This window comes from Melanerpes formicivorus, unplaced genomic scaffold, assembly GCF_026170545.1.
Source record: "Melanerpes formicivorus ecotype bairdi unplaced genomic scaffold, bMelFor1.0.p_v2 SCAF_113, whole genome shotgun sequence".
In the NCBI taxonomy this organism is placed as follows: domain Eukaryota; kingdom Metazoa; phylum Chordata; class Aves; order Piciformes; family Picidae; genus Melanerpes; species Melanerpes formicivorus.
Genome location: NW_027142465.1, coordinates 772,501 through 795,676, shown reverse-complemented (window position 1 = coordinate 795,676; position 23,176 = coordinate 772,501). Strand labels below are relative to the sequence as shown.

The 23,176-nt window shown below is 55.4% G+C and overlaps 1 protein-coding gene across 1 annotated transcript in view; it reads right to left on the bottom strand.

Moving 5' to 3' along the window:
* MYO1D (myosin ID) overlaps positions 1-23,176 on the bottom strand; it is a 236,232-nt gene that overhangs the window by 143,874 nt on the left and 69,182 nt on the right. The window contains 3 exon segments of the mRNA XM_068167175.1: positions 10,339-10,471; positions 12,949-13,023; positions 17,980-18,050. Coding sequence (XP_068023276.1) covers positions 10,339-10,471; positions 12,949-13,023; positions 17,980-18,050 — 279 coding nt within the window.

The window sequence follows — 23,176 nt, the reverse complement described above, 5'->3', positions numbered from 1 at the left end:
CCCCCGGGGGACAGGGCCAGGCTGCCCAGAGAGGTGGTGGAGTCTCCCTCCCTGGACACATTCAAAACTCCTCTGGAGGCATTTCTGTGCAGACTGCCCCAGGTGATGCTGCTCTGGCAGCAGGGTTGGACCTGATGGGCTCTGGAGGTCCCTTCCAACCTGAGATGTTCTGTACTGTGTCCAGTTCTGGGCCCCTCAATTCAAGAAAGAGGTTGAGCTGCTGGAAGGTGTCCAGAGAAGGGCAAGAAAGCTGGGGAGGGGTCTGGAGCACAGCCCTGGGAGGAGAGGCTGAGGGAGCTGGGGTTGCTTAGCCTGCAGAAGAGGAGGCTCAGGGGAGACCTTCTTGCTCTCTGCAACTCCCTGCAGGGAGGTTGGAGCCAGGTGGGGGTTGGGCTCTTCTGCCAGGCACCCAGCACCAGAACAAGAGGACACAGTCTCAAGCTGTGCCAGGGGGAGGTTTAGGCTTGGTCTTAGCAAGAAGCTCTTCCCAGACAGAGAGATTGCCTTTGGGATGTGCTGCCCAGGGAGGGGGTGGGGTCGATGCCCCTGGAGGTGTTTAAGGAGAGCCTGGAGGAGGCACTCAGTGCCATGGGCTGGTTGATTAGGTAGGGTTGGGCTGGGTGATTGGTTGGGCTTGAGCATCTTGGAGGTCTCTTCCAGCCTGGCTGATTCTGTGATTCTCTGTCAGCTCTCTCCCATCATCTGAATGAGCTTTGGGGGCTTGAGAGGAGCTGCATGATCAGGACAGTTCTGGGCCCCCCAGCTCGAGAGGGACAGGGATCTGCAGAGGGCTACAAGGATGCTGGAGGGCAACTGAGTTCTTGCAACATCACAGACCCATGGAGTCACAGAATGTTAGGGGTTGGGAGGGACCCAAAGAGATCATCCAGTTCCAACCCTCCCTGCCAGAGCAGGGTCACCCAGGGCAGGGCACACAGGAACACATCCAGGTGGGCCTTGAACATCTCCAGAGCAGGAGACTCCACAACCTCTCCGGGCAGCCTGCTCCAGGCCTCTGGGAGCCTCACAGTGAGGAAGCCTCTCCTCATGTTGAGGTGGACATCAATACCATCAGTATCTATTGGTATCAATACCATCAATATCTATTGACATCAATACCATCAGTGTCTATTGACATCAATGACATCAATATCTACTGACAACAATATCATCAATATCTATTGAAATCAATACCATCAGTGTCTATTGACATCAATACCATCAATATCTATTGACAACAATGACATCAATATCTATTGACACCAATGACATCAATATATATTGACACCAATACCATCAATATCTATTGACACCAATATCATCAATATCTATTGACATCAATACGATCAATATCTATTGACACCAATACCATCAATGTCTATTGACATCAATACCATCAATATCTATTGACATCAATACAATCAGTGTCTATTGACACCAATACCATCAATATATATTGACACCAATACCATCAATATCTATTGACATCAATACAATCAGTGTCTATTGACACCAATACCATCAATATATATTGACACCAATACCATCAATATCTATTGACATCAATACCATCAATATCTATTGACACCAATACCATCAATATCTATTGACATCAATACAATCATTGTCTATTGACACCAATACCATCAATATATATTGACACCAATACCATCAATATCTATTGACACCCATACCATCAATATCTATTGACACCAATGACATCAATATCTATTGACACCAATATCATCAATATCTATTGACATCCATATCTATTTTTCCTCAGTATATGCAGGCAGAGCCTACTGCCCCTGAGTCTCACCAGAACCAAGGAGAGAACTCAGAGGAGGATCTCAGTCAGCTCAGAAAGGGACACTTTGTGCAGGGCCTTGCTCCAGAGGACAAGTCACAGTATCCTGTACCAGTCAGGGTTGGAAGGGACCACAAGGATCAGCCAGTCCCAACCCCCCTGCCATGGGCAGGGACACCCCACACTAGATCAGCCTGGCCACAGCCTCAGCCAGCCTGGCCTGAAACACCTCCAGGGCTGGGGCCTCAACCACCTCCCTGCACAACCCATTCCAGGGCTTCACCACTCTCATGGGGAAGAACTTCCTCCTCCCCTCCAGCCTCAATCTCCCCACCTCCAGCTTCATTCCATTCCCCCTAGTCCTATCACTGCCTGAGAGCCTGAGCAGTCCCTCCCCAGCCTTCCTGAAGCCCCCTTCAGATCCTGGAAGGCCACAATGAGGTCACCTCAGAGCCTTCTCTTCTCCACACTCAACAGCCCCAACTCCTTCAGTCTGTCCTCACAGCAGAGCAGCTCCAGCCTTCTGCTCCTCCTCCTGGCCCTGCTCTGGACACCTTCCAGCACCTCCACATCCCTCTTGCCATAGGGGCTCCAGAGCTGGAGGCAGGACTCCAGGTGGGGTCTCCCCAGAGCTGAGCAGAGGGGGAGAATCACCTCCCTTGCCCTGCTGGCCACACTTCTCCTGCAGCAGCCCAGGCTCTGCTTGGCTTTCTGGGCTGCAAGTGCACACTGAGAGCTCCTGCTGAGCTTCTCCTCCCCCAGCACCCCCAAGGCTCTCTCCTCAGGGCTGCTTTCCAGCCAGTCCCTGCCCAGCCTGCATTTGTGCCTGGGATTGCCTCCAGCCAGCTGCAGGACCCTGCCCTTGCTCTTGTTGAACCTCCTGAGGCTGGCTTGTGCCCTCAGACAGAAGGTGGCTTCCCAAGCTCCTCTTCAGCTTCATTTCTACCACTTGTGTGTGATGCATCCCTGTTTCCTGTGATTTTTAACTCCCTTACCTAACCTCAGGATAAGATCCAAGGCCCCAAATCACTGATTTGCCTTCAGTAGTATTGAAGCACCAGGATCACCCTTGGCTGTCACAACCACCTGGAGGTCTGCAGCACTAAGGCCATGCACACAGAGCTTCCACTCCTGAGGGGGAATAGGCTGAGCCACAAACAGCCCAAGGCAGGGTGGCCTTGGAAAAGCAGAGCCTTGCATCCTAGAAACTGATCCAAGCCACTGGATCTTGGGGGGAAGGACTGGAACACTTCCCTGCTTTGCTCCTGGAGGATTGTGCCTGGAGTAGGAACATATGGCACTGAGGGGTGTGAGGCAAACATAGCCAAGCCCCCCCCAGCAGAGCTGGCAGCATCCCTGTGCTGCCCACCCTCCGTGCAGCACCCAGGGCCGGGTGGGCAGGGTGTGGGCACACAGCAGGCCGTGGGCAATGCAGGCTCTGACGTCAGCTCCTTCTCCCCTGCTGACTTCTCCTCTCCTCACAGCGTGGCAGGGACGGCTCCTGCAGTCTGCTTTGGCTCCTTCCCTTCCCAGGGAGGCCAAGGCAAAGCTGCAGGCAGTGACCACTGCCCTGCCTCCAGGGAAGCAGCTGAGCCCCTGCTAGGGCACTGCTCTCCTCAGCCTGCTCCTCTCTCCATGTCCTCAGGGGGCAGTGGGCTCAAAACCAGAAGGAACACCAAGGACCTCTGGAAGTGTTCCTGTGTGACCTTCCCTAGGTGACCCTGCCTGACCCACGATCTCCAGAGGTCCCTTCCAACCCCTTCCATTCTGTGTCCCCAGGGTGCCACAAAGCCAAGCTCCAAGTGAAGTCTCCTACTGAGGTCACCAGCAGGCTGAGCCCTTTCTTCTGCCACAGCAATGCAACACAACCAAGCCTGCCCAATTTGTCCTCCTTTCCTTAAGGAGAGGATGAGGGAATGAACACCCTGGAGATGTCTCAGTGGCTCAGAGATGTGGTGCTGAGGGACATGGCTCAGCCCCAGCCTTGGCAGAGGTAGAAAATGGTTGGAGTGGAGGATCTGAAAGGGCTTCTCCATCCTGTGAGTCTCTGAAGACTATGTGCTGGGAAAACTCAGACTTCTAAGAGATTTCCACAGTCACCTCCTTGGCTTGCTCCTGCAAATTGCCCCTGCACTGAAGGCAGCAATGCCTGCAGGGTCTTTGTTCCCTCAACAGCCTCCTACCAGAACCTGCAGTCTGTGTGGGTGACGGTTTTGCCCTGAGTGGCAGAGCCTGGCTGTGCCCCAGCAATGCTCCCACCTCTGTGTCAGACTGGGGGGGGCAGGAGCTGCCCTCTCTGAACTTCACAGCAGGGAGCTCATGGCAACTCCAAGTGATGAGGAGCAGCAGTGACTCCACCACCTCCCTGGGCAGCACATCCCAGTGGCCAATCTCTCTTGCTGGGAAGAACTTTCTCCTCACCTCCAGCCTGAACCTCCCCTGGCACAGCTTCAGACTGTGTCCTCTTGTTCTGCTGCTGCTTGACTGTCTGGCAGAAGAGACCAACCCCCACCTGGCTCCAACCTCCCTGCAGGGAGTTGCAGAGAGCAAGAAGGTCTCCCCTGAGCCTCCTCTTCTGCAGGCTAAGCAACCCCAGCTCCCTCAGCCTCTCCTCCCAGGGCTGTGCTCCAGACCCCTCCCCAGCTTTCTTGCCCTTCTCTGGACACCTTCCAGCAGCTCAACCTCTTTCCTAACCTGAGGAGCCCAGAACTGGACACAGGACTCCAGGTGTGGCCTCAGCAGTGCTGAGCACAGGGCACAAGGACTTCCCTGCTCCTGCTGGCCACACTCTTCCTGCTGCAGGCCAGGATGCCCTTGGCCTTCTTGGCCCCCTGGGCACACTGCCACTCCAAAGTGGAGCTAACCTCACTGCCAAGGCTCTGTGGCTTCAAGGGCAGCACAGAGAGGAGCAGCCTGGGGCTGCCTCAGGCTGCAGAGGCACAAGGCAGGGCAGTGGGAAGTGCCTGCACAGGCAGGAAGGAGCTCATCTGTCAGTGCAGTTGCAGTGTAATTAAAGCCTCTCAGCAGCCACTGCTGCTGGGGGGGGGAATTCTAAAGCAGATTATTCCATGCTCACAATCCCACCAGCCCCAGCTCTTCAGGGGGATAATTATGCAGCTCCCATTATTGCACCACGAGGCTGTCAAGCCTGGGAGCTGCATTTCAGCAAGGGAAGAAGGGAAATGGAGACACAAAGGCCCTGGTTCTGAAGGCTGTTCAGATGCCTAATTAGCAGTGATTGCCCTTTTTTTGTGTGTGTGTTTGCTTTTCAATCAATCTGAGCGATTTTTAGGTTTGTGAGTGCTGGAAAGAAAAGAAACCAGTCTGGAATCGTTGGACCCCAACCAAATCCTCCTGGAGAGATCCCTCCTCCATGGCTGATAGCTCATTAGATGAGAGGAGGGATAAGGACAGAGGAGTGAAATGTGTGCTGGGTTGTTCAGCCAGTCCCACTGATGGCTTCCTGGAGATGAAGGCTGTCAATCTGGAGAGGAGAGGCAGGGGAGGGAGGAGAGGTAGACAAAAAGAGTTACAGGGAAGGAGGGGTGGGGGAGGGGGAAAGGAAAGAAAGAGAGATGCAGGCGCAGAGAGTGCTCCTGGAGAGCCTCATCACTTACAGCCCTGGCAGCCAAAGGCCTTCCCCTGTCAGAATGGAACAGGAAAGGCACCCACAGTAATCCATCAGAGAGAGCAGCCCTCAGCAGGGGCAGCAGGACATGTGCTGCACAAGCACAGCAGCTGTGTGAGGCTGGCAAGCACTTGGGTTCCACCTGCCAGAGCTCTCTGCCCAAAGGACTCTCTGGGGAAGCCTGGAGGGCTGCAGTGCATTTGGGATACCAGCACTGGGAGCTGTCCCCTCAGCTCTGCCCCTTTAGCTCTGCCCCCTCAGCTCTGCCCCTTCAGCTCTGCCCCTTCACCTCTACCCCCCTCAGCTCTGCCCCCTCAGCTCTGCCCCTTCAGCTCTGCCCCCTCAGCTCTGCCCCTTCAGCTCTGCCCCCTCAGCTCTGCCCCCTCAGATCTGCCCCTTCAGCTCTGCCCCCTCAACTCTACCCCCTCAACTCTACCCCCCCAGCTCTGCCCCTTCAGCTCTGCCCCCTCAGCTCTGCCCCTTCAGCTCTGCCCCCTCAACTCTACCCCCCCAGCTCTGCCCCTTCAGCTCTGCCCCCTCAGCTCTGCCCCTTCAGCTCTGCCCCCTCAGCTCTGCCCCCTCAGCTCTGCCCCCTCAACTCTACCCCCCCAGCTCTGCCCCTTCAGCTCTGCCCCCTCAACTCTGCCCCCTCAGCTCTACCCCCTCAGCTCTGCCCCTTCAGCTCTGCCCCCTCAGCTCTGCCCCCTCAACTCTGCTCCCTCAGTTCTGCCCCCTCAGCTCTGCCCCCTCAGCTCTGCCCCCTCAACTCTGCTCCCTCAGCTCTGCCCCCTCAGTTCTGCCCCCTCAACTCTGCCCCCTCAGCTCTGCCCCCTCAGTTCTGCCCCCTCAACTCTGCCCCCTCAACTCTGCCCCCTCAGCTCTGCCCCCTCAACTCTGCCCCCTCAGCTCTGTCCCCTCAGCTCTGTCCCCTCAACTCTGCCCCCTCAACTCTGCCCCCTCAGCTCTGCCCCCTCAACTCTGCCCCCTCAACTCTGCCCCCTCAGCTCTGCCCCCTCAACTCTGCCCCCTCAACTCTGCCCCCTCAGCTCTGCCCCCTCAGCTCTGCCCCTTCACCTCTACCCCCTCAACTCTGCCCCCTCAGCTCTGCTCCCTCAGCTCTGCTCCCTCAGCTCTGCCCCCTCAGCTCTGCCCCTTCAGCTCTGCCCCCTCAGCTCTGCCCCCTCAACTCTGCCCCTTCAGCTCTGCCCCCCTCAACTCTGCCCCTTCAGCTCTGCCCCTTCAGCTCTGCCCCCTCAGCTCTGTCCCCTCAGCTCTGCCCCTTCAGCTCTGCCCCCTCAGCTCTGCCCCTTCAGCTCTGCCCCCTCAGCTCTGCCCCCTCAACTCTGCCCCCTCAGCTCTGCCCCCTCAGCTCTGCCCCCTCAGTTCTGCCCCCTCAGTTCTGCCCCCTCAACTCTGCCCCCTCAACTCTGCCCCCTCAGCTCTGCCCCTTCACCTCTACCCCCTCAGCTCTGCCCCCTCAGCTCTGCCCCCTCAACTCTGCCCCCTCAGCTCTGCCCCCTCAGCTCTGCCCCCTCAACTCTGCTCCCTCAGCTCTGCTCCCTCAGCTCTGTCCCCTCAGCTCTGCCCCCTCAGCTCTGTCCCCTCAACTCTGCCCCCTCAGCTCTGTCCCCTCAGCTCTGTCCCCTCAACTCTGCCCCCTCAACTCTGCCCCCTCAACTCTGCCCCCTCAGCTCTGCTCCCTCAGCTCTGTCCCCTCAGCTCTGCCCCCTCAGCTCTGCTCCCTCAGCTCTGCCCCCTCAGCTCTGCCCCCTCAACTCTGCCCCCTCAGCTCTGCTCCCTCAGCTCTGTCCCCTCAGCTCTGCTCCCTCAGCTCTGCCCCCTCAGCTCTGCTCCCTCAGCTCTGTCCCCTCAGCTCTGTCCCCTCAGCTCTGTCCCCTCAGCTCTGCTCCCTCAGCTCTGCCCCCTCAGCTCTGCTCCCTCAGCTCTGTCCCCTCAGCTCTGTCCCCTCAGCTCTGGCCCTTCAGCTCTGCTCCCTCAGCTCTGTCCCCTCAGCTCTGCCCCCTCAACTCTGCCCCCTCAGCTCTGTCCCCTCAGCTCTGCCCCCTCAACTCTGTCCCCTCAGCTCTGTCCCCTCAGCTCTGCCCCCTCAACTCTGCCCCCTCAGCTCTGCTCCCTCAGTTCTGCCCCTTCAGCTCTGCCCCCTCAGCTCTGTCCCCTCAGCTCTGCCCCCTCAGCTCTGCCCTTTCAGCTCTGCCCCCTCAGCTCTGTCCCCTCAGCTCTGCCCCCTCAGCTCTGCCCTTTCAGCTCTGTCCCCTCAGCTCTGCCCCCTCAACTCTGCCCCCTCAGCTCTGCCCCCTCAGCTCTGCCCCTTCAGCTCTACCCCGAGATCTACCCTCTCAGCTCTATCCCCTCAGCTCTGTTCCATCAGCTCTGCCCCCTTAGCTCTGTTCCCTCCACCACTACATTTCTGAGCCTTCAGAGCTAGCTGAGGCTCTGTCTGTGCTGAGGTCCTCTCTGTGCTGAGGTCCTCTGTGCTGTCCCTCTTGTCCTAGCACTTCCAGACCTTCTCAAAAGTCCCTCCCCAGTTTTCTTGTAGTCCCCTTTCAGGTAATCAGCCAATCTGCCCTTAAATACTCTTAGGTTTGGAGCCTCCACAGCTCCTCTGGGCAGCCTGTTCCACAGCCTCCCCACCTTCATGGGGAAGAATTACTTCCTGATGTCTCATCTAAGTCCAGATTCTTCCAGTCTGAATCCATCACCTCTCATCCTGTCACTCCATGCCTCCCTAAAATGTCTCTCTCCAGCTCTCCTGCAGCCCCCTCCACATACTGAAAGCCACCAGAAGGTCTCCCTGGAGCCTTCTTTTCCCCAGGCTGAACAGCTCCAACTCTCTCAGCCTGTCCCCAGGGAGAGGTGCCGTTCCTCAGTGCTCTCAGGAGGGATGCTCCTGCTCACCTTGGCCTGTTGCTCAGTCCTTTTCCCAGCTCATTCCTTACCTGCCTTCCCCCACACAAAGTGCTGCTTGCCAAAGCAAAAGGCTTCCCTATCCAAACTTCATTACCCAGCAAAACACAAAAGCTTCATCTCCCACCCTTTGCAAAGAGGAGGAAAGGAGGAAACCACACAGCACAAAAAGCCAGGGAGAGGGAATCTCCCCACTGAGAAACTGCACCCTCTGGGCCCTGTGCTTTGCTCAGGATTTAGCTGATACAATAATTATCACCTAAGAAAGTCTGCCTTTCCTACAAGTGAAAGGTACAGTGGCACAGAGGAAACCAAGATCCACCTCCTTCGGATGGAGATGGCAGCTAACTGTCCCAGGAGGGGCTCAGAGGTGTCCCAACCACAGCTTGCAGCCCAGAGAGCCAAGCAGAGCCTGGGCTGCAGCAAGAGAAGTGTGGCCAGCAGGGCCAGGGAGGGGATTCTGCCCCTCTGCTCCACTCTGCTGAGAGCTCCCCTGGAGCTCTGGCTCCAGCTCTGGAGCCTCTGTGCCTGGAAGGCTCTGGAGGGGCTGGAAGGTGTCCAGAGCAGGGCCAGGAGGAGGAGCAGAGGGCTGGAGCTGCTCTGCTGTGAGCACAGCCTGAGGGAGTTGGGGTTGTGCAGGCTGGAGAGGAGAAGGCTCCCAGGAGACCTCCTTGTGGCCTTCCAGGATCTGCAGGGGGCTGCAAGAAAGCTGGGGAGGGACTTCTGAGGGTGTCAGGGAGGGATAGGACTGTGGGGGATGAAGCAGAACTAGAAGTGGGAAACAACAGACAGGATATGATGGGAGCAGCAGAGAGCATCCTGGCAGTGGGGATGTCCCTGCCAACCCTGACTGATTCTATGATTCTGTGTTGTCAGGCCCTTCAATAACCATGCAAATAACCACAGCAGATGTGTTTGGGAACCACAGGCACAGAGCATCAGGGCAGAGGCCCTGCCACAGCCTAGCAGCCTGGAGAAGCCTTTGCCCAAAGTCCTAAGCTACAGGGCATGGTCCTGTGAGCTGCAGAGCCAATAAGGAGACCTCCTTGTGGCCTTCCAGGATCTGCAGGGGGCTACAGGAAAGCTGGGGAGGGACTTCTGAGGGTGTCAGGGAGGGATAGGACTGGGGGGGATGGAGCAGAACTAGAAGTGGGGAGATGGAGATTGGCTGTGAGGAAGAAGTTGTTGCCCAGGAGGGTGGTGAGAGCCTGGCACAGGCTGCCCAGGGAGGTGGTGGAAGCCTCCTGCCTGGAGGTGTTTGCAGCCAGGCTGGAGGTGGCTGTGAGCAACCTGCTGTGGTGTGAGGTGTCCCTGGCCATGGCAGGGGGTTGGAGCTGGCTGAGCCTTGAGGTCCCTTCCAGCCCTGCCAGCTCTGGGATGCTGTGATTCCTGGCCCCCAGAGCAGCTCAGCTCCCCACTGACTGCAGCCAGAGGAAGGCAGCAGCTGCTCCATGGGGAAGCTGCACCCTGCTGAGCAGAGCTGGAGAGGCTAAGAGAGTTGGGGGTGTGCAGCCTTAAGAATAGAAGGCTCAGGGGGATCCTTATTGCCATGGACAAGCACAGAAGGGGTGGCTACCAGGAGGGGGGAGACTCCTCTCTACAAGGAGTCCCATGGAGAAGACAAAGAGTACAAGTTACTAGTTTCTAGTGTGGGGTGTCCCTGCCCATGGCAGGGGGGTTGGAACTGGATGATCCTTGTGGTCCCTTCCAACCCTGACTGACACTAGGATACTACTATGATACTATGATACTGCTGGGGACATTCCCACTGTGCTGCAGAAGGAAAGGTTCCACTGTGAGAAGAGTCAGAGACTGGAATCACCTCCCAGGGCAAGTGCTGGAGTCTCAGTTTCCAGCCTCAGCTTGCACTGAGCTCCTGAGCTCCAGCAGCACCTGGAAAGCTTGCACCAGGTGGTCCTTGGGGTGCCTTCCAAGCTGGCATCCTGTGGTCCTGTAGCTCTGAAACAGAAATCCTTACCTTCAGTGCCAGGTTGTCCACGAGTGCAATCATGGAGTTCTTGAAGAGGGTAGCAGCTGTCAGAGGTCTCTTGGTTACCTCTGTGATGCTCAGCTTGCCTTCAGGCCACATCATCTTCAGCACAGGGTTAGAGCTGGAAGACAGAGAGCCTCTTTAGCTGCAGAGCCCATCAGCACTCCCAGGACACTCACCATTCAGCAGCTTGCTTTGGGCTGGCCCTGCTGGGCTGGGGTGTGCAGCTCAGAATGCACCAGCAGCTCAGGAGGTACCAGGCAAAGCACTCTGACACCCCTGGGCAAGACACATCTTGCTCTCCAGCAGGGCAGGGCTCAGGCTTACAACCCCTGGGAGGAGGAGAGCAGTTTCCCCCCTTCAGAGGAAGATGTGCAGCAATGGGCTGGCAAAAGTCCTGCAGGAGTCATCCAGCAAGGGCAGTCTGCCCTTACTGACATCAAGGGCTGCAGCAGAGCAGAAGAGAGCAGCCCACAACAGCCTCCCCCACCTCCAACCCTGCCTCCAGCTCTGCTGTCCCCAGCAGCAGGACACAGAGCTGCTGGAGTGAGGCCAGAGGAGGCCACAAGGATGATTCAAGGGCTGGAGCAGCTCTGCTGTGAGCACAGGCTGAGGCAGCTGGGGCTGTGCAGCCTGCAGAGGAGCTTACAGCAGGGGCACCTCAGAGCTGCCTGCCAGGACCTGAAGGGATCCTGCAGGAGGGCTGCAGGACTTTTCCTGAGGGTGGTTAGAGACAGAACAAGGAGGAATGGTTTGAAGCTGGGGGAGAGCAGGGTTAGAGTGGAGATGAGGAAGAAGTTATTTGATATGAGGGTGGTGAGACTCTGGCACAGGCTGCCCAGGGAGGCTGTGGCTGCCTCCTGCCTGGGGGTGCTGAAGGCCAGGTTGGATGAGGCCTTGAGCAGCTGAGTGTAGTTGAGAGATGTCCCTGCCCAGGGCAGGGGCTTGGAGTAGCTGATCTCTGAGGTCCCTTCCAGCCTGAGCCATTCCAGGATTAAGGAGATCAGTAGTGGTCCATGGGCAACTGGTCCCAAAACCTGGTTGAGGACAAGTGGAGCAGCACAGGGAACCTCCACAGAGCTCTCTTGGTTGCACAGTGAGCTGGTTTCAAACCAGCACTGGAAACTGACACCAATTAAAGGCTCTGTCTGGACAAAAGCAACAGGAAAAGGACTTTCTCATGACAAATTAAACCTAACAGCCTTCAGGTCACAGCAGGGACACAATGATCAGATCCCACAGCAGCCTGTTTGCTCCCCTGCACTGCACACATGAGGGAAACCTGCAGCCTCTTCCAGCATCCACTCTACACAAAGGGTTAGGAGCTGGCTGGAGGCTGAGAGTGGTGGTGAATGGTGCCACAGCCAGCTGGCAGCCAGGCACCAGTGGTGTGCCCCAGGGAGCAGTGCTGGGCCCCAGCCTGATCAATATCTTTATTGATGATCTGGAGGAGGGGATGGAGTCCATCAGCAGTAAGTCTGCAGATGACAGCAAGCTGGGGGCAGGAGTTGATCTGTTAGAGGGCAGGAGAGCTCTGCAGAGAGACCTAGCCAGGCTGGGCAGATGGGCAGAGGCCAAGGGCAGGAGATTGAACACATCCAAGTGCCAGGTGCTGCACTTTGGCCACAGCAACCCCAGGCAGTGCTACAGGCTGGAGGCAGAGTGGCTGAGAGCAGCCAGGCAGAGAGGGACCTGGGGGGAGTGGTGGACAGCAGCTGAACAGGAACCAGCAGTGTGCCCAGGTGGACAAGAAGGCCAAAGGAATCCTGGAAGAGTGTGGCCAGCAGGAGCAGGGAAGTCCTTGTGCCCTGTGCTCAGCACTGCTGAGGCCACACCTGGAGTCCTGTGTCCAGTTCTGGGCTCCTCAGGTTAGGAAAGAGGTTGAGCTGCTGGAAGGTGTCCAGAGAAGGGCAAGAAAGCTGGGGAGGGGTCTGGAGCACAGCCCTGGGAGGAGAGGCTGAGGGAGCTGGGGTTGCTTAGCCTGCAGAAGAGGAGGCTCAGGGGAGACCTTCTTGCTCTCTGCAACTCCCTGCAGGGAGGTTGTAGCCAGGTGGGGGTTGGGCTCTTCTGCCAGGCAAGCAGCAGCAGAACAAGAGGACACAGTCCCAAGCTGTGCCAGGGGAGGTTCAGGCTGGAGGTGAGGAGAAAGTTCTTCACTGAGAGAGTTGTTGGCCACTGGGATGTGCTGCCCAGGGAGGTGGTGGAGTCCCCATCCCTGGAGGTGTTTAGGAAGAGCCTGGATGAGGCCCTTGGTGCCATGGTTGAGTTGATCAGATGGTGTTGGGTGAGAGGTTGGACTTGGTGATCTCAAAGGTCTTTTCTGACCTGGTCTATTCTATTCTATTCTATTCTATTCTATTCTATTCTATTCTATTCTATTCTATTCTATTCTATTCTATTCTAGAGAGATTGGCCCTTGGGATGTGCTGCCCAGGGAGGTGGTGGAGTCCCCATCCCTGGAGGTGTTCAAGAGGGGATTGGATGTGGCACTTGGAGCCATGGTTGAGTTGATCAGATGGTGCTGGGTGAGAGGTTAGACTTGATGATCTCTGAGGTCTTTCCCATCCTGGCTGAGCCTGTGAGCAGTTTGCTCCCTACCTGTTGTACATGAGGCGCTTGAAGTCCTGGAATAAGGTGTCCTTGTTCTTGTCAATGAAGCCAGTGACTGAGTAGCTGGAAAGGAAAGGAGAAGAGAGTTAACTGAAAAGCATCAGACAATCCCAGAATTGATAGTATCAAAGTATCATAGTATCAGTCAGGGTTGGAAGGGACCACGAGGAATTGCTTGGGTTGCAAGAAACCTTGAAGGTCCTTGAGTCCAACCACTCTCTAACTCTGCCAAGGCTGAGCCCAAACCATACAATCACAGAACTGTCAGGGTTGGAAGGGACCTCAAGGATCATCACCCTGGCCCCAACCTCCTGCCACCCACCCCTGAAGTACTTCCAGGCACCGAGAAAATCTCCCCTCAGGCTTCTCTTCTCCAGGACAAAAAGCTCCAAGTCCCTCAGCATTGCTTCATCCAGTGGTGTGCCCCAGGGATCAGTGCTGGGCCCTGTGCTCTTTAACATCTTCATTGATGATCTGGATGAGGGCATTGAGTCCATCAGCAGTACATTTGCAGATGACACCAAGCTGGGGGCAGGAGTTGATCTGCTGGAGGGTAGGAGAGCTCTGCAGAGGGACCTGGGCAGGCTGGGCAGATGGGCAGAGGCCAAGGGCAGGAGATTGAACACATCCAAGTGCCAGGTGCTGCACATTGGCCACAACAACCCCAGGCAGTGCTACAGGCTGGGGGCAGAGTGGCTGAGAGCTGCCAGGCAGAGAGGGACCTGGGGGTGCTGGATGATGGTAGGCTGAACATGAGCCTGCAGTGTGCCCAGGCAGCCAAGAGGGCCAAGGGCATCCTGGCCTGCAGCAGGAAGAGTGTGGCCAGCAGGAGCAGGGAGGTCATTCTGCCCCTGTACACTGCACTGGTTAGGCCACCCCTTGAGTCCTGTGTCCAGTTCTGGGCTCCTCAGGTTAGGAAAGAGGTTGAGCTGCTGGAAGGTGTCCAGAGAAGGGCAAGAAAGCTGGGGAGGGGTCTGGAGCACAGCCCTGGGAGGAGAGGCTGAGGGAGCTGGGGTTGCTTAGCCTGCAGAAGACGAGGCTCAGGGGAGACCTCATTGTTGTCTACAACTACCTGAAGGGAGGTTGTAGCCAGGTGGGGGTTGGTCTCTTCTCCCAGGCACTCCACACCAGAACAAGAGGACACAGTCTCAAGCAGTGCCAGGGGAGGTTTAGGCTGGATGTTAGGAAGAGGTTCTACAGATAGAGAGAGATTGGCCACTGGGATGTGCTGCCCAGGGAGGTGGTGGAGTCCCCATCCCTGGAGGTGTTCAGGAGGAGACTTGACAGGGTGCTTGGTGCCATGGGTTAGTTATTTAGGTGGTGTTGGTTGATAGGTTGGACTCGATGATCTTGAAGGTCTCTTCCAACCTGGTTTATTATTCTATTATTCTATTATGAGAGAGATGTTCCAGTCCCTTAAGGAACACTGTAGTCCTTTGCTGTACCCCCTGAGGCAGCTTCCTCTGCCCTCCCAGTCATGGCCCAGGCTATCAGACCAGTCAGACACAACTGGCCCTTGGGGAACCCATGGTGACTGCTTCTGAGAACCTTCTGTTCCTCCACATGCTTTGAGGTGCCACACCACCTTCTAACAGACCCTGAGTCCTTTCTTTTTCCACACCACACAATCATAAAATCACAGAGCTGTCAGGGCTGGAAGGGAGCTCAAGGCTCAGCCAGTCCCAACCCCCCTGCCATGGGCAGGGACACCTCACACCACAGCAGGTTGCTCACAGCCACCTCCAGCCTGGCTGCAAAACACTCCAGGTGGCTTCCACCACCCAATTCAACCCAATTCAATTCAATCCAATCCAATTCAATCCAATCCAATTCAATTCAATTCAATTCAATTCAATTCAATTCAATTCAATTCAATTCAATTCAATTCAATTCAATTCAATTCAATTCAATTCAATTCAATTCAATTCAATCCAATGCAATTCAATTCAATTCAATTCAATTCAATTCAATTCAATTCAATTCAATTCAATTCAATTCAATTCAACCCAATTCAATCCAATTCAATCCAATTCAATTCAATTCAATTCAATCCAATCCAATCCAATCCAATTCAACTCAATCCAATCCAATCCAATCCAATTCAATTCAATTCAATTCAATTCAATTCAATTCAATCCAATCCAATTCAATTCAATCCAATCCAATTCAATTCAATCCAATCCAATTCAATTCAATTCAATTCAATTCAATCCAATCCAATTCAACTCAATCCAATCCAATCCAATCCAATCCAATGCAATTCAATTCAATTCAACCCAATTCAATTCAATTCAATTCAATTCAATTCAATTCAATTCAATTCAATTCAATCCAATCCAATCCAATTCAATTCAATCCAATCCAATCCAATTCAATTCAACCCAATTCAGTCCAATTAAATTCAATTTAATCCAATCCAATCCAATCCAATCCAATCCAATCCAATCCAATCCAATCCAATCCAATCCAATTCAATTCAATTCAATTCAATTCAATCCAATCCAATTCAATTCAATCCAATCCAATTCAATTCAATTCAATTCAATTCAATCCAATCCAATTCAACTCAATTCAATCCAATCCAATCCAATCCAATGCAATTCAATTCAATTCAACCCAATTCAATCCAATCCAATCCAATTCAATTCAATTCAATTCAATTCAATCCAATTCACTTCAATCCAATCCAATCCAATCCAATCCAATCCAATCCAATCCAATCCAATCCAATCCAATTCAATCCAATGCAATCCAACCCAATCCAATCCAATCCAATCCAATTCAATCCAATCCAATTCAACCCAATCCAATCCAATCCAATCCAATCCAATCCAATCCAATCCAACCCATTTCAATCCAATCTGATCCAATCAAATCCAACCCTATTCTATTCTATTCTATTCTATTCTATTCTATTCTATTCTATTCTATTCTATTCTATTCTATTCTATTCTATTCTATTCTATTCTAACCTCCTCTCTGGCTCTGCTGGTAGCACTGCTTTTGATGCAGCCCAGGCTGTGATTTGCCCCCTGTGCTGCAGGCTCACCCTGCCTCCTCCTGTCCAGCCTCTTCCCCACCAGCACCCCCAGGTCCTTTTCCTCAGGGCTGCTCTCTGCCATCTCATCCCCCAGACTGTATTGACAGGGAGAATTGTTTCAGGGTGAATTTAACCCCAGGGTATAAGGAATCCTGAACTATTTCCTAATGAACTCCCTCCAGACTCTGCTGGCAGGGGGAGTTACACAAACCCTACCCCACCAAAGCACTGCAGGGGCGCTCCAGCCAGCAGCTGTTCCAGGGAGCACTTCTGAGCACCTTTCACTCCTCCTTCCTCTTCCATCCCCTTGCTCTCAGGTTCTGGAGCCATTCCTGTGGAGGCTTCAGGTACAGAACACTTTTCAGCTGGGGTGGGGAAGGCTCCCTGCACTGAGCCTGACTGTGGTGCAGTTTGAGTCTCTTCAGCCTGATCTGAGGATTCCAAAGCAGGCAGTTATGTAACCACACAAACCAGATGTCTGAAGCAGGTTTGATTAGCTCAGTTCAGCTTTCCTCCACAAGCAGTGCTGGGGGCTTGCTTCCCTCTCCCTCCTTTTCCCACTGAAGCACTGCTCTCCCCTCAAACCCCTCCCCAGAGAATCACAGAATGGTCTGGGTTGGAAGGGACCTCCAAAGGTCATCCAGTCCAAGCCCCCTGCACTCAGCAGGGACATCCTGCCCTGGATCAGGCTGCCCAGAGCCCTGGTGAGGCTCACAGAATCATAGACTCAGAGAATCAATAAGGTTGGAAAAGACCTCAGAGGTCATCAAGTCCAACCTCTCACCCAACACTTCCTGACAACTAAACCATGGCTCCAAGTGCCACATCCAAGCCCCTCCTGAACACCTCCAGGGATGGGGACTCCACCACTTCCCTGGGAAGCACATCCCAATGGCTAACAACTCTCTCTGGGAAGAACTTTCTCCTCACCTCCAGCCTAAACCTCCCCTGGCACAGCTTCAGACTGTGTCCTCTTGTTCTGGGGCTGCTTGCCTGGGAGAAGAGACCAACCCCCAGCTGGCTCCAACCTCCCTGCAGGGAGTTGCAGAGAGCAAGAAGGTCTCCCCTCAGCCTCCTCTTCTGCAGGCTAAGCAACCCCAGCTCCCTCAGCCTCTCCTCCCAGGGCTGTGCTCCAGACCCCTCCCCAGCTTTCTTGCCCTTCTCTGGACACCTTCCAGCAGCTCAACCTCTTTCCTAACCTGAGGAGCCCAGAGCTGGACACAGGACTCAAGGTGTGGCCTCAGCAGTGCTGAGCACAGGGCACAAGGACTTCCCTGCTCCTGCTGGCCACACTCTTCCTGCTGCAGGCCAGGATGCCCTTGGCCTTCTTGGCCCCCTGGGCACACTGCTGGTTCCTGCTCAGCTGCTGTCCACCAGCACCCCCAGGTCCCTTTCTGCCTGGCTGCTCTCAGCCACTCTGCCCCCAGCCTGTAGCTCTGCCTGGGGTTGCTGTGGCCAAAGTGCAGCCCTTGGCACTTGGATTTGTTGAATGCCATCCTGTTGGCCTCTTGCCCATCTGTCCAGCCTGGCAAGGTCCCTCTGCAGTATCTCCAGACAACTAAACCATGGCTCCAAGTGCCACATCCAATCCCCTCCTGAACACCTCCAGCGATGGGGACTCCACCAGATCAGGCTGCCCAGAGCCCTGTTGAGCATCACCTTGAATATCTCTAAGGATGGAACTCCAACCACCTCCCTGGGCAACCTGTTGCAGTGTTCCACCACCCTCATGGTGCAGAACTTGTTCCTCACATCCTCTGCTATAGATTGAAGCCACTGCCCCTGGCTCTATCACCTTGGGTTGCAATCTCAAGCCTGTAACCAGCCTAAGCTTTAAGGGACTGCTGGGCTCTGGAATGCTGTGGGGCAGCTGCTGTGGTTCAGAGCAGAGGCAGTGTTCAAGCAGGACGTTGGGCCACTCCAAAGCTGGCTGAGGGACAGAAAGAGAAGGTGCAGCTTCGTCCCTGAGTGGAACTCACATCACGTCCCCGGCGTAGTGCTTGATCCGGAAGTCTCTGTCGAACTCCAGGGTCTTGTCAGTGGCACACAGCTGAAACAAAGGCACAAAGAGCCAGACTTCAGCCCTGGATGATCAAGGGTCAGGAAGGAGCAAGAGACAGAAACTGGAACCTGGAGGTATTCCCCTCCACAGATGCAGGTGTGGAGGTGAAACCCAGCTGTGCTGCTGCTCCAGGAGGGGCTCTGCAAGGGGACCTTACACAAACAGCTCTGCAAACCCATGGACACATGGAAGGGGTTGGGGTGGTAGGGAACTCAAAGCTCATCCAGTTCCAGCCCCCTGCCATGGACAGGGACACCTCCCACCAGCACAGCTTGCTCAAGGCCTCATCCAGCCTGGCTGCAAACACCTCCAGGGAGGAGGCAGCCACAGCCTCCCTAGGCAGCCTGTGCCAGGCTCTCCCCAGCCTCACTCTCAACAATTTCTTCCTCATCTCCAGTCTCAATCTCCTCTCTCCCAGCTCAAAGCCATTGTTCCTCATCCTGGCACTCCCAGCCCTTGTCACAAGTCCCTCCCCAGCTCTCCTGCAGCCCTTAAAGTACTGGAAGCTTGCTCTAAGGTCTCCCTGGAGCCTTCTCTTCTCCAGGATGCACAGCCCCAACTCTCCCACCCTGTCCCCACAGGCGAGGTTCTGCAGCCTCTGATCATCTTCATGACCTCCTCTGGACCCTCCCCAGCAGCTCCAGGTCCTTCTTGTGCTGGGGTCCCAGAGCTGGAGGCTGTGCTGCAGGTGGGCTCTGAGCAGAGCAGAGGGCAGAATCCCCTCCCTGTGCTGCTGCTCTCCCTGCAGCCCAGGAGTTTCCTTTGTGGCTGACAGAGGCACCTGCTGAGGGGTTTCAGCCCATGGGATCCAAGCATTCTCTGTGCAGAACATCTCTCCTGAGTCATGAGCAGTGCTCTGCTCTCCTTCCCCTTCCCTGAGCCACAGCTTCTCTTTTCTAGCTCTGCTTTACAATGTCCCAGCAGGAAATCAGCTGACAGCATCCTGGGCCCAGTGGACAGCACAGCTAGAACCCAGCTGAGGCCAGAATGATATATGGAATGGAATAGAATAGAATAGAATAGAATAGAATAGAGTAGAATAGAGTAGAATAGAATAGAATGAACCAGGTTGGAAGAGACCTTCAAGATCACCAAGTCCAACCTATCAACCAATCCAACACCACCTAAGCAACTAACCCATGGCACCAAGCACCCCAGCAAGTCTCCTCCTGAACACCTCCAGGGATGGGGACTCCACCACCTCCCTGGGCAGCCAATTCCAATGGCCAATCTCTCTCTCTGTGTAGAACTTCTTCCTCACCTCCAGCCTAAACCTCCCCTGGCACAGCTTCAGACTGTGTCCTCTTGTTCTGCTGCTGCTTGCCTGGCAGAAGAGACCAACCCCCACCTGGCTCCAACCTCCCTGCAGGGAGTTGCAGAGAGCAAGAAGGTCTCCCCTGAGCCTCCTCTTCTGCAGGCTAAGCAACCCCAGCTCCCTCAGCCTCTCCTCCCAGGGCTGTGCTCCAGACCCCTCCCCAGCTTTCTTGCCCTTCTCTGGACACCTTCCAGCAGCTCAACCTCTTTCCTAACCTGAGGAGCCCAGAACTGGACACAGGCCTCAAGGGGTGGCCTCAGCAGTGCTGAGCACAGGGCACAAGGACTTCCCTGCTCCTGCTGGCCACACTCTTCCTGCTGCAGGCCAGGATGCCCTTGGCCTTCTTAGGCCCCTGGGCACACTGCTGGCTCCTGTTCAGCTGCTGTCTACCACTACCCCCAGGTCCCTCTCTGCCTGGCTGCTCTCAGCCACTCTGCCCCAGCCTGTAGCACTGCCTGGGGTTGTTGTGGCCAATGTGCAGCCCCTGGCACTTGGATGTGTTCAATCTCCTGCCCTTGGCCTCTGCCCATCTGCCCAGCCTGGCAAGGTCGATGCAGCAGGACAGCTCTCTCAGGACACCAGCACATGGTCCCTGGAACACTGAGCTTGGGAGGGGGCTGCACACACAACTAGAAGCCCAGCATGAAAAGCCAGAGGTGACTCTGGCAGTCTCAAGCTGTGCCAGGGGAGGTTTAGGCTGGAGGTGAGGAGAAAGTTCTTCCCAGAAAGGGTAATTGGCCACTGGGATGTGCTGCCCAGGGAGGTGGTGGAGTCCCCATCCCTGGTGGTGTTCAAAAGGGATTGGATGTGGCACTTGGAGCCATGTTTTAGCTGTCAGGAGGTGTTGGGTGAGAGGTTGGACTTGATGACCTCTGAGGTCTTTTCCAACCTTATTGATTCTATGATTCTAGAAAGCAAAGAGGCAACGAGCATGAAAGAAACAATCCAAGACCCTTCACCTGTGCCCAAGAGGAGACAACAGAGTGGCTGACAGGTGAAAGATAAACTGAAATGTGAAGAAAGGGGGGTGGGGGAATCAGGAGGAAACCAAAAAGCTGGAGTCAGAAGGCAGAGAGAAGGTTACAAGGTGTTAGAAGTCCTTCAGAAGAGCAGCAGGCAGCACGCCGGCCTCGGCAGGGCTGATCCATGAGCAAAGGCCAGAAGGGGCACAGAGAGTATGAAGAGGTGAGGCCATGCCAGAAGACAAAGGCATTTCTCTTTGCACAGCTGTGCTGAGCAGCAAGGAGCCATGCAGGAATGTCTGCTTTCAGCCACCCCAAAGAATACAGCCAAGGCCACCTGTTGAGGGAAGAGCTACAGCAGGAGGGAGGAGGTGCTGGAATGAAGCAGCTGCTGCTAGCAGGCAGGACAGGGATGGCTGCAGCAGCTCCTGCCTTCAAACCACCCAGGAGTGCCTGCCCTGGGGGAGAACAGAACTGATCCTGTTCAGGGATTTGGGTGCCCAGCTCAGGCTCTGCTCACTGAGGCACTGTCTGCAGCCCAGGCCAGGATGGCACAGCCAGGGGCTGCTGCTGGCAGGGAGAAGCTGATGGCAGAGTCACTGCCAAGGGCTGGCTGCAGAAAGGCTCTGCCTTGGTGTTATGGTTTGAGGCTGGAGGCCTTTAAAAACCACAGAAGAGTTCCTTAAGGTCCTCCAGAGGTGGAGCCAGGAAACTGTAACTTGCTCCTCTGCACACCAAGGGCACTGCCACAGCCTGTGCCACACCTTGGGAGGCAGGAAGGCAGAGGGGGCAGGAGGGCAGAGGGGGCACCTTCAGGGAGGAGCAGACAGGACAGGTGACCCCCAACTGCCCACCAGGGGATTGCAGCCCATGGCTGGCATCTCCAGGAGCAAGCTGAGGGATCCCCAGGCTTCAGCCTCTTTTTCCCTGGCTGGTGTCCCAGGAGGATTCTGTCCCTTCTGCCTTCCAGCCCCATCCCTCTGCTCCTGAATCTGGTTCCCATCTGCTGCTGAGCCCAGGCTGGACTTGCCCAGTGCCTGCCCCCAGCAGCAGTGATGCCAAGGGTGCCATCCTTGCCATCAGGGCCTGGGTTCCATGTTGGATTGGGTCTCTGTCTCTACCCCATGGCATTGTTCTTTCCATCCCAGCTGCTTTCCCAGCCCATCACTCTCTCTCCCTCCTTCCCTTTCTCTTCCCTGTGGGAAGCAGAGAGCCTCTGGCACTGCCTAGTGCCTGGCCCAGCCCTGCCCCATGACAGATTTACCACCATGCTGGGCTTGGGAGGGAAGTTTCTCTCTGTGAACCTTTTCGGTGCTGGGAAAATCAGCTGAGATGGTTTCCAAAGCACAGGAAGTGCATTGGCAGAGCTGGCAGCCTGCTGCCTTTGGCAGCCTTGGCACAAGGCCTCCTCACTAACCACTCCAAGAACTCAAGCTGCTGTGAAAGGCAAGAGAGAGGAAGGGTTCCTCACCCAGGGGAAGGGCTCCTCACCCAGGGGAAGGGCTCCTCACCCAGGGGAAGGGCTCCTCAACCAAAGGAAGGATTCCTCACCCAGGGGAAGGGTTCCTCAACCAGGGGAAGGATTCCTCACCCAGGGGAAGGATTCCTCACCCAGGGGAAGGGTTCCTCAACCAGGGGAAGGTTTCCTCACCCAGAGAAAGGGTTCCTCACCCAGAGGAAGGGTTCTCACACAGAAGAAGGATTCTCACACAGAGGAATGATCCTCACACAGAGGAATGATCCTCACACAGAAGAAGGATTCTCACACAGAGGAATGATCCTCACACAGAGGAAGGATCCTCAGAGGAAGGATTCTCACTCAGAGGAAGGATCCATCAACCAGTACCCCCAGGTCCCTCTCTGCCTGGCTGCTCTCAGCCACTCTGACCCCAGCCTGGAGCACTGCCTGGGGTTGCTGTGGCCACTGCACTTGATCCTTTGAAAGTAGAAGAGCACCTGGGAAAAGAGCAGAGCTTAAAGAGGCTGAGAACAGGAACCTGGGGGACTGCAAAGTGCCCTCAGAAGAGTCAGCATTTGTCCAGAGCTGGACTAGCATCAGACAACACAGAGAAGGTTGAGCCAGGAACAAAACATGTGGCTACAAAGCACAGAATGACAGAATGCTGGGGCTTGGAAGGGACCCCTGGAGAGCAGCCAGCCCAATCCCCCTGCCCAAGCAGCATCACCCAGGGCAGGGCACACAGAACACATCCAGGTGGGTCATGGAAGTCTCCAGAGAAGACTCCACAACCTCTCTGGGCAGCCTGCTCCAGGCCTCTGCCAGCCTCACACCAAAGAAGTTTCTCCTCACATTTGAGGTGGAACCTCCTGGGCTCCAGCTCCTATCTGTTGTTTCTTGTCCTGTCACTGGGCACCACCAAAAGGAGCCTGGCACCTGCATCCTGACCCCCAGGCCTCAGCTATTGATAGCCATTGATCAGATCCCTCTCACCCTTCTCCTCTCCAGACTAAACAGCCCCAGAGCTCTCAGCCTTTCCTCACAGCAGAGATGTTCCAGTCCCTTCCTCACCCTCAGAGCCTTAGGTGGACTCTCTCCAGCAGGTCTCTGTCTCTCTTGACCTGGGGAGCCCCAAGCTGGACACAGCATTGAAGCTGTGGTCACAGCAGGGCAGAGCAGAGGTAGAGGAGAACCTCCCCAGCCCTGCTGGCCACACTGTTCTCACTGCCCCCCAGGCTACATTGGCCTCTTGGCCACAAGGGCACCTTGCTGTCCCCTGCTGAACTTGCTGTCTATGGAATAGTCTCCAGCTGCACCAGGGGAGGTTCAGGCTGGAGGTGAGGAGAAAGTTCTTCCCTGAGAGAGTTGTTGGCCTTTG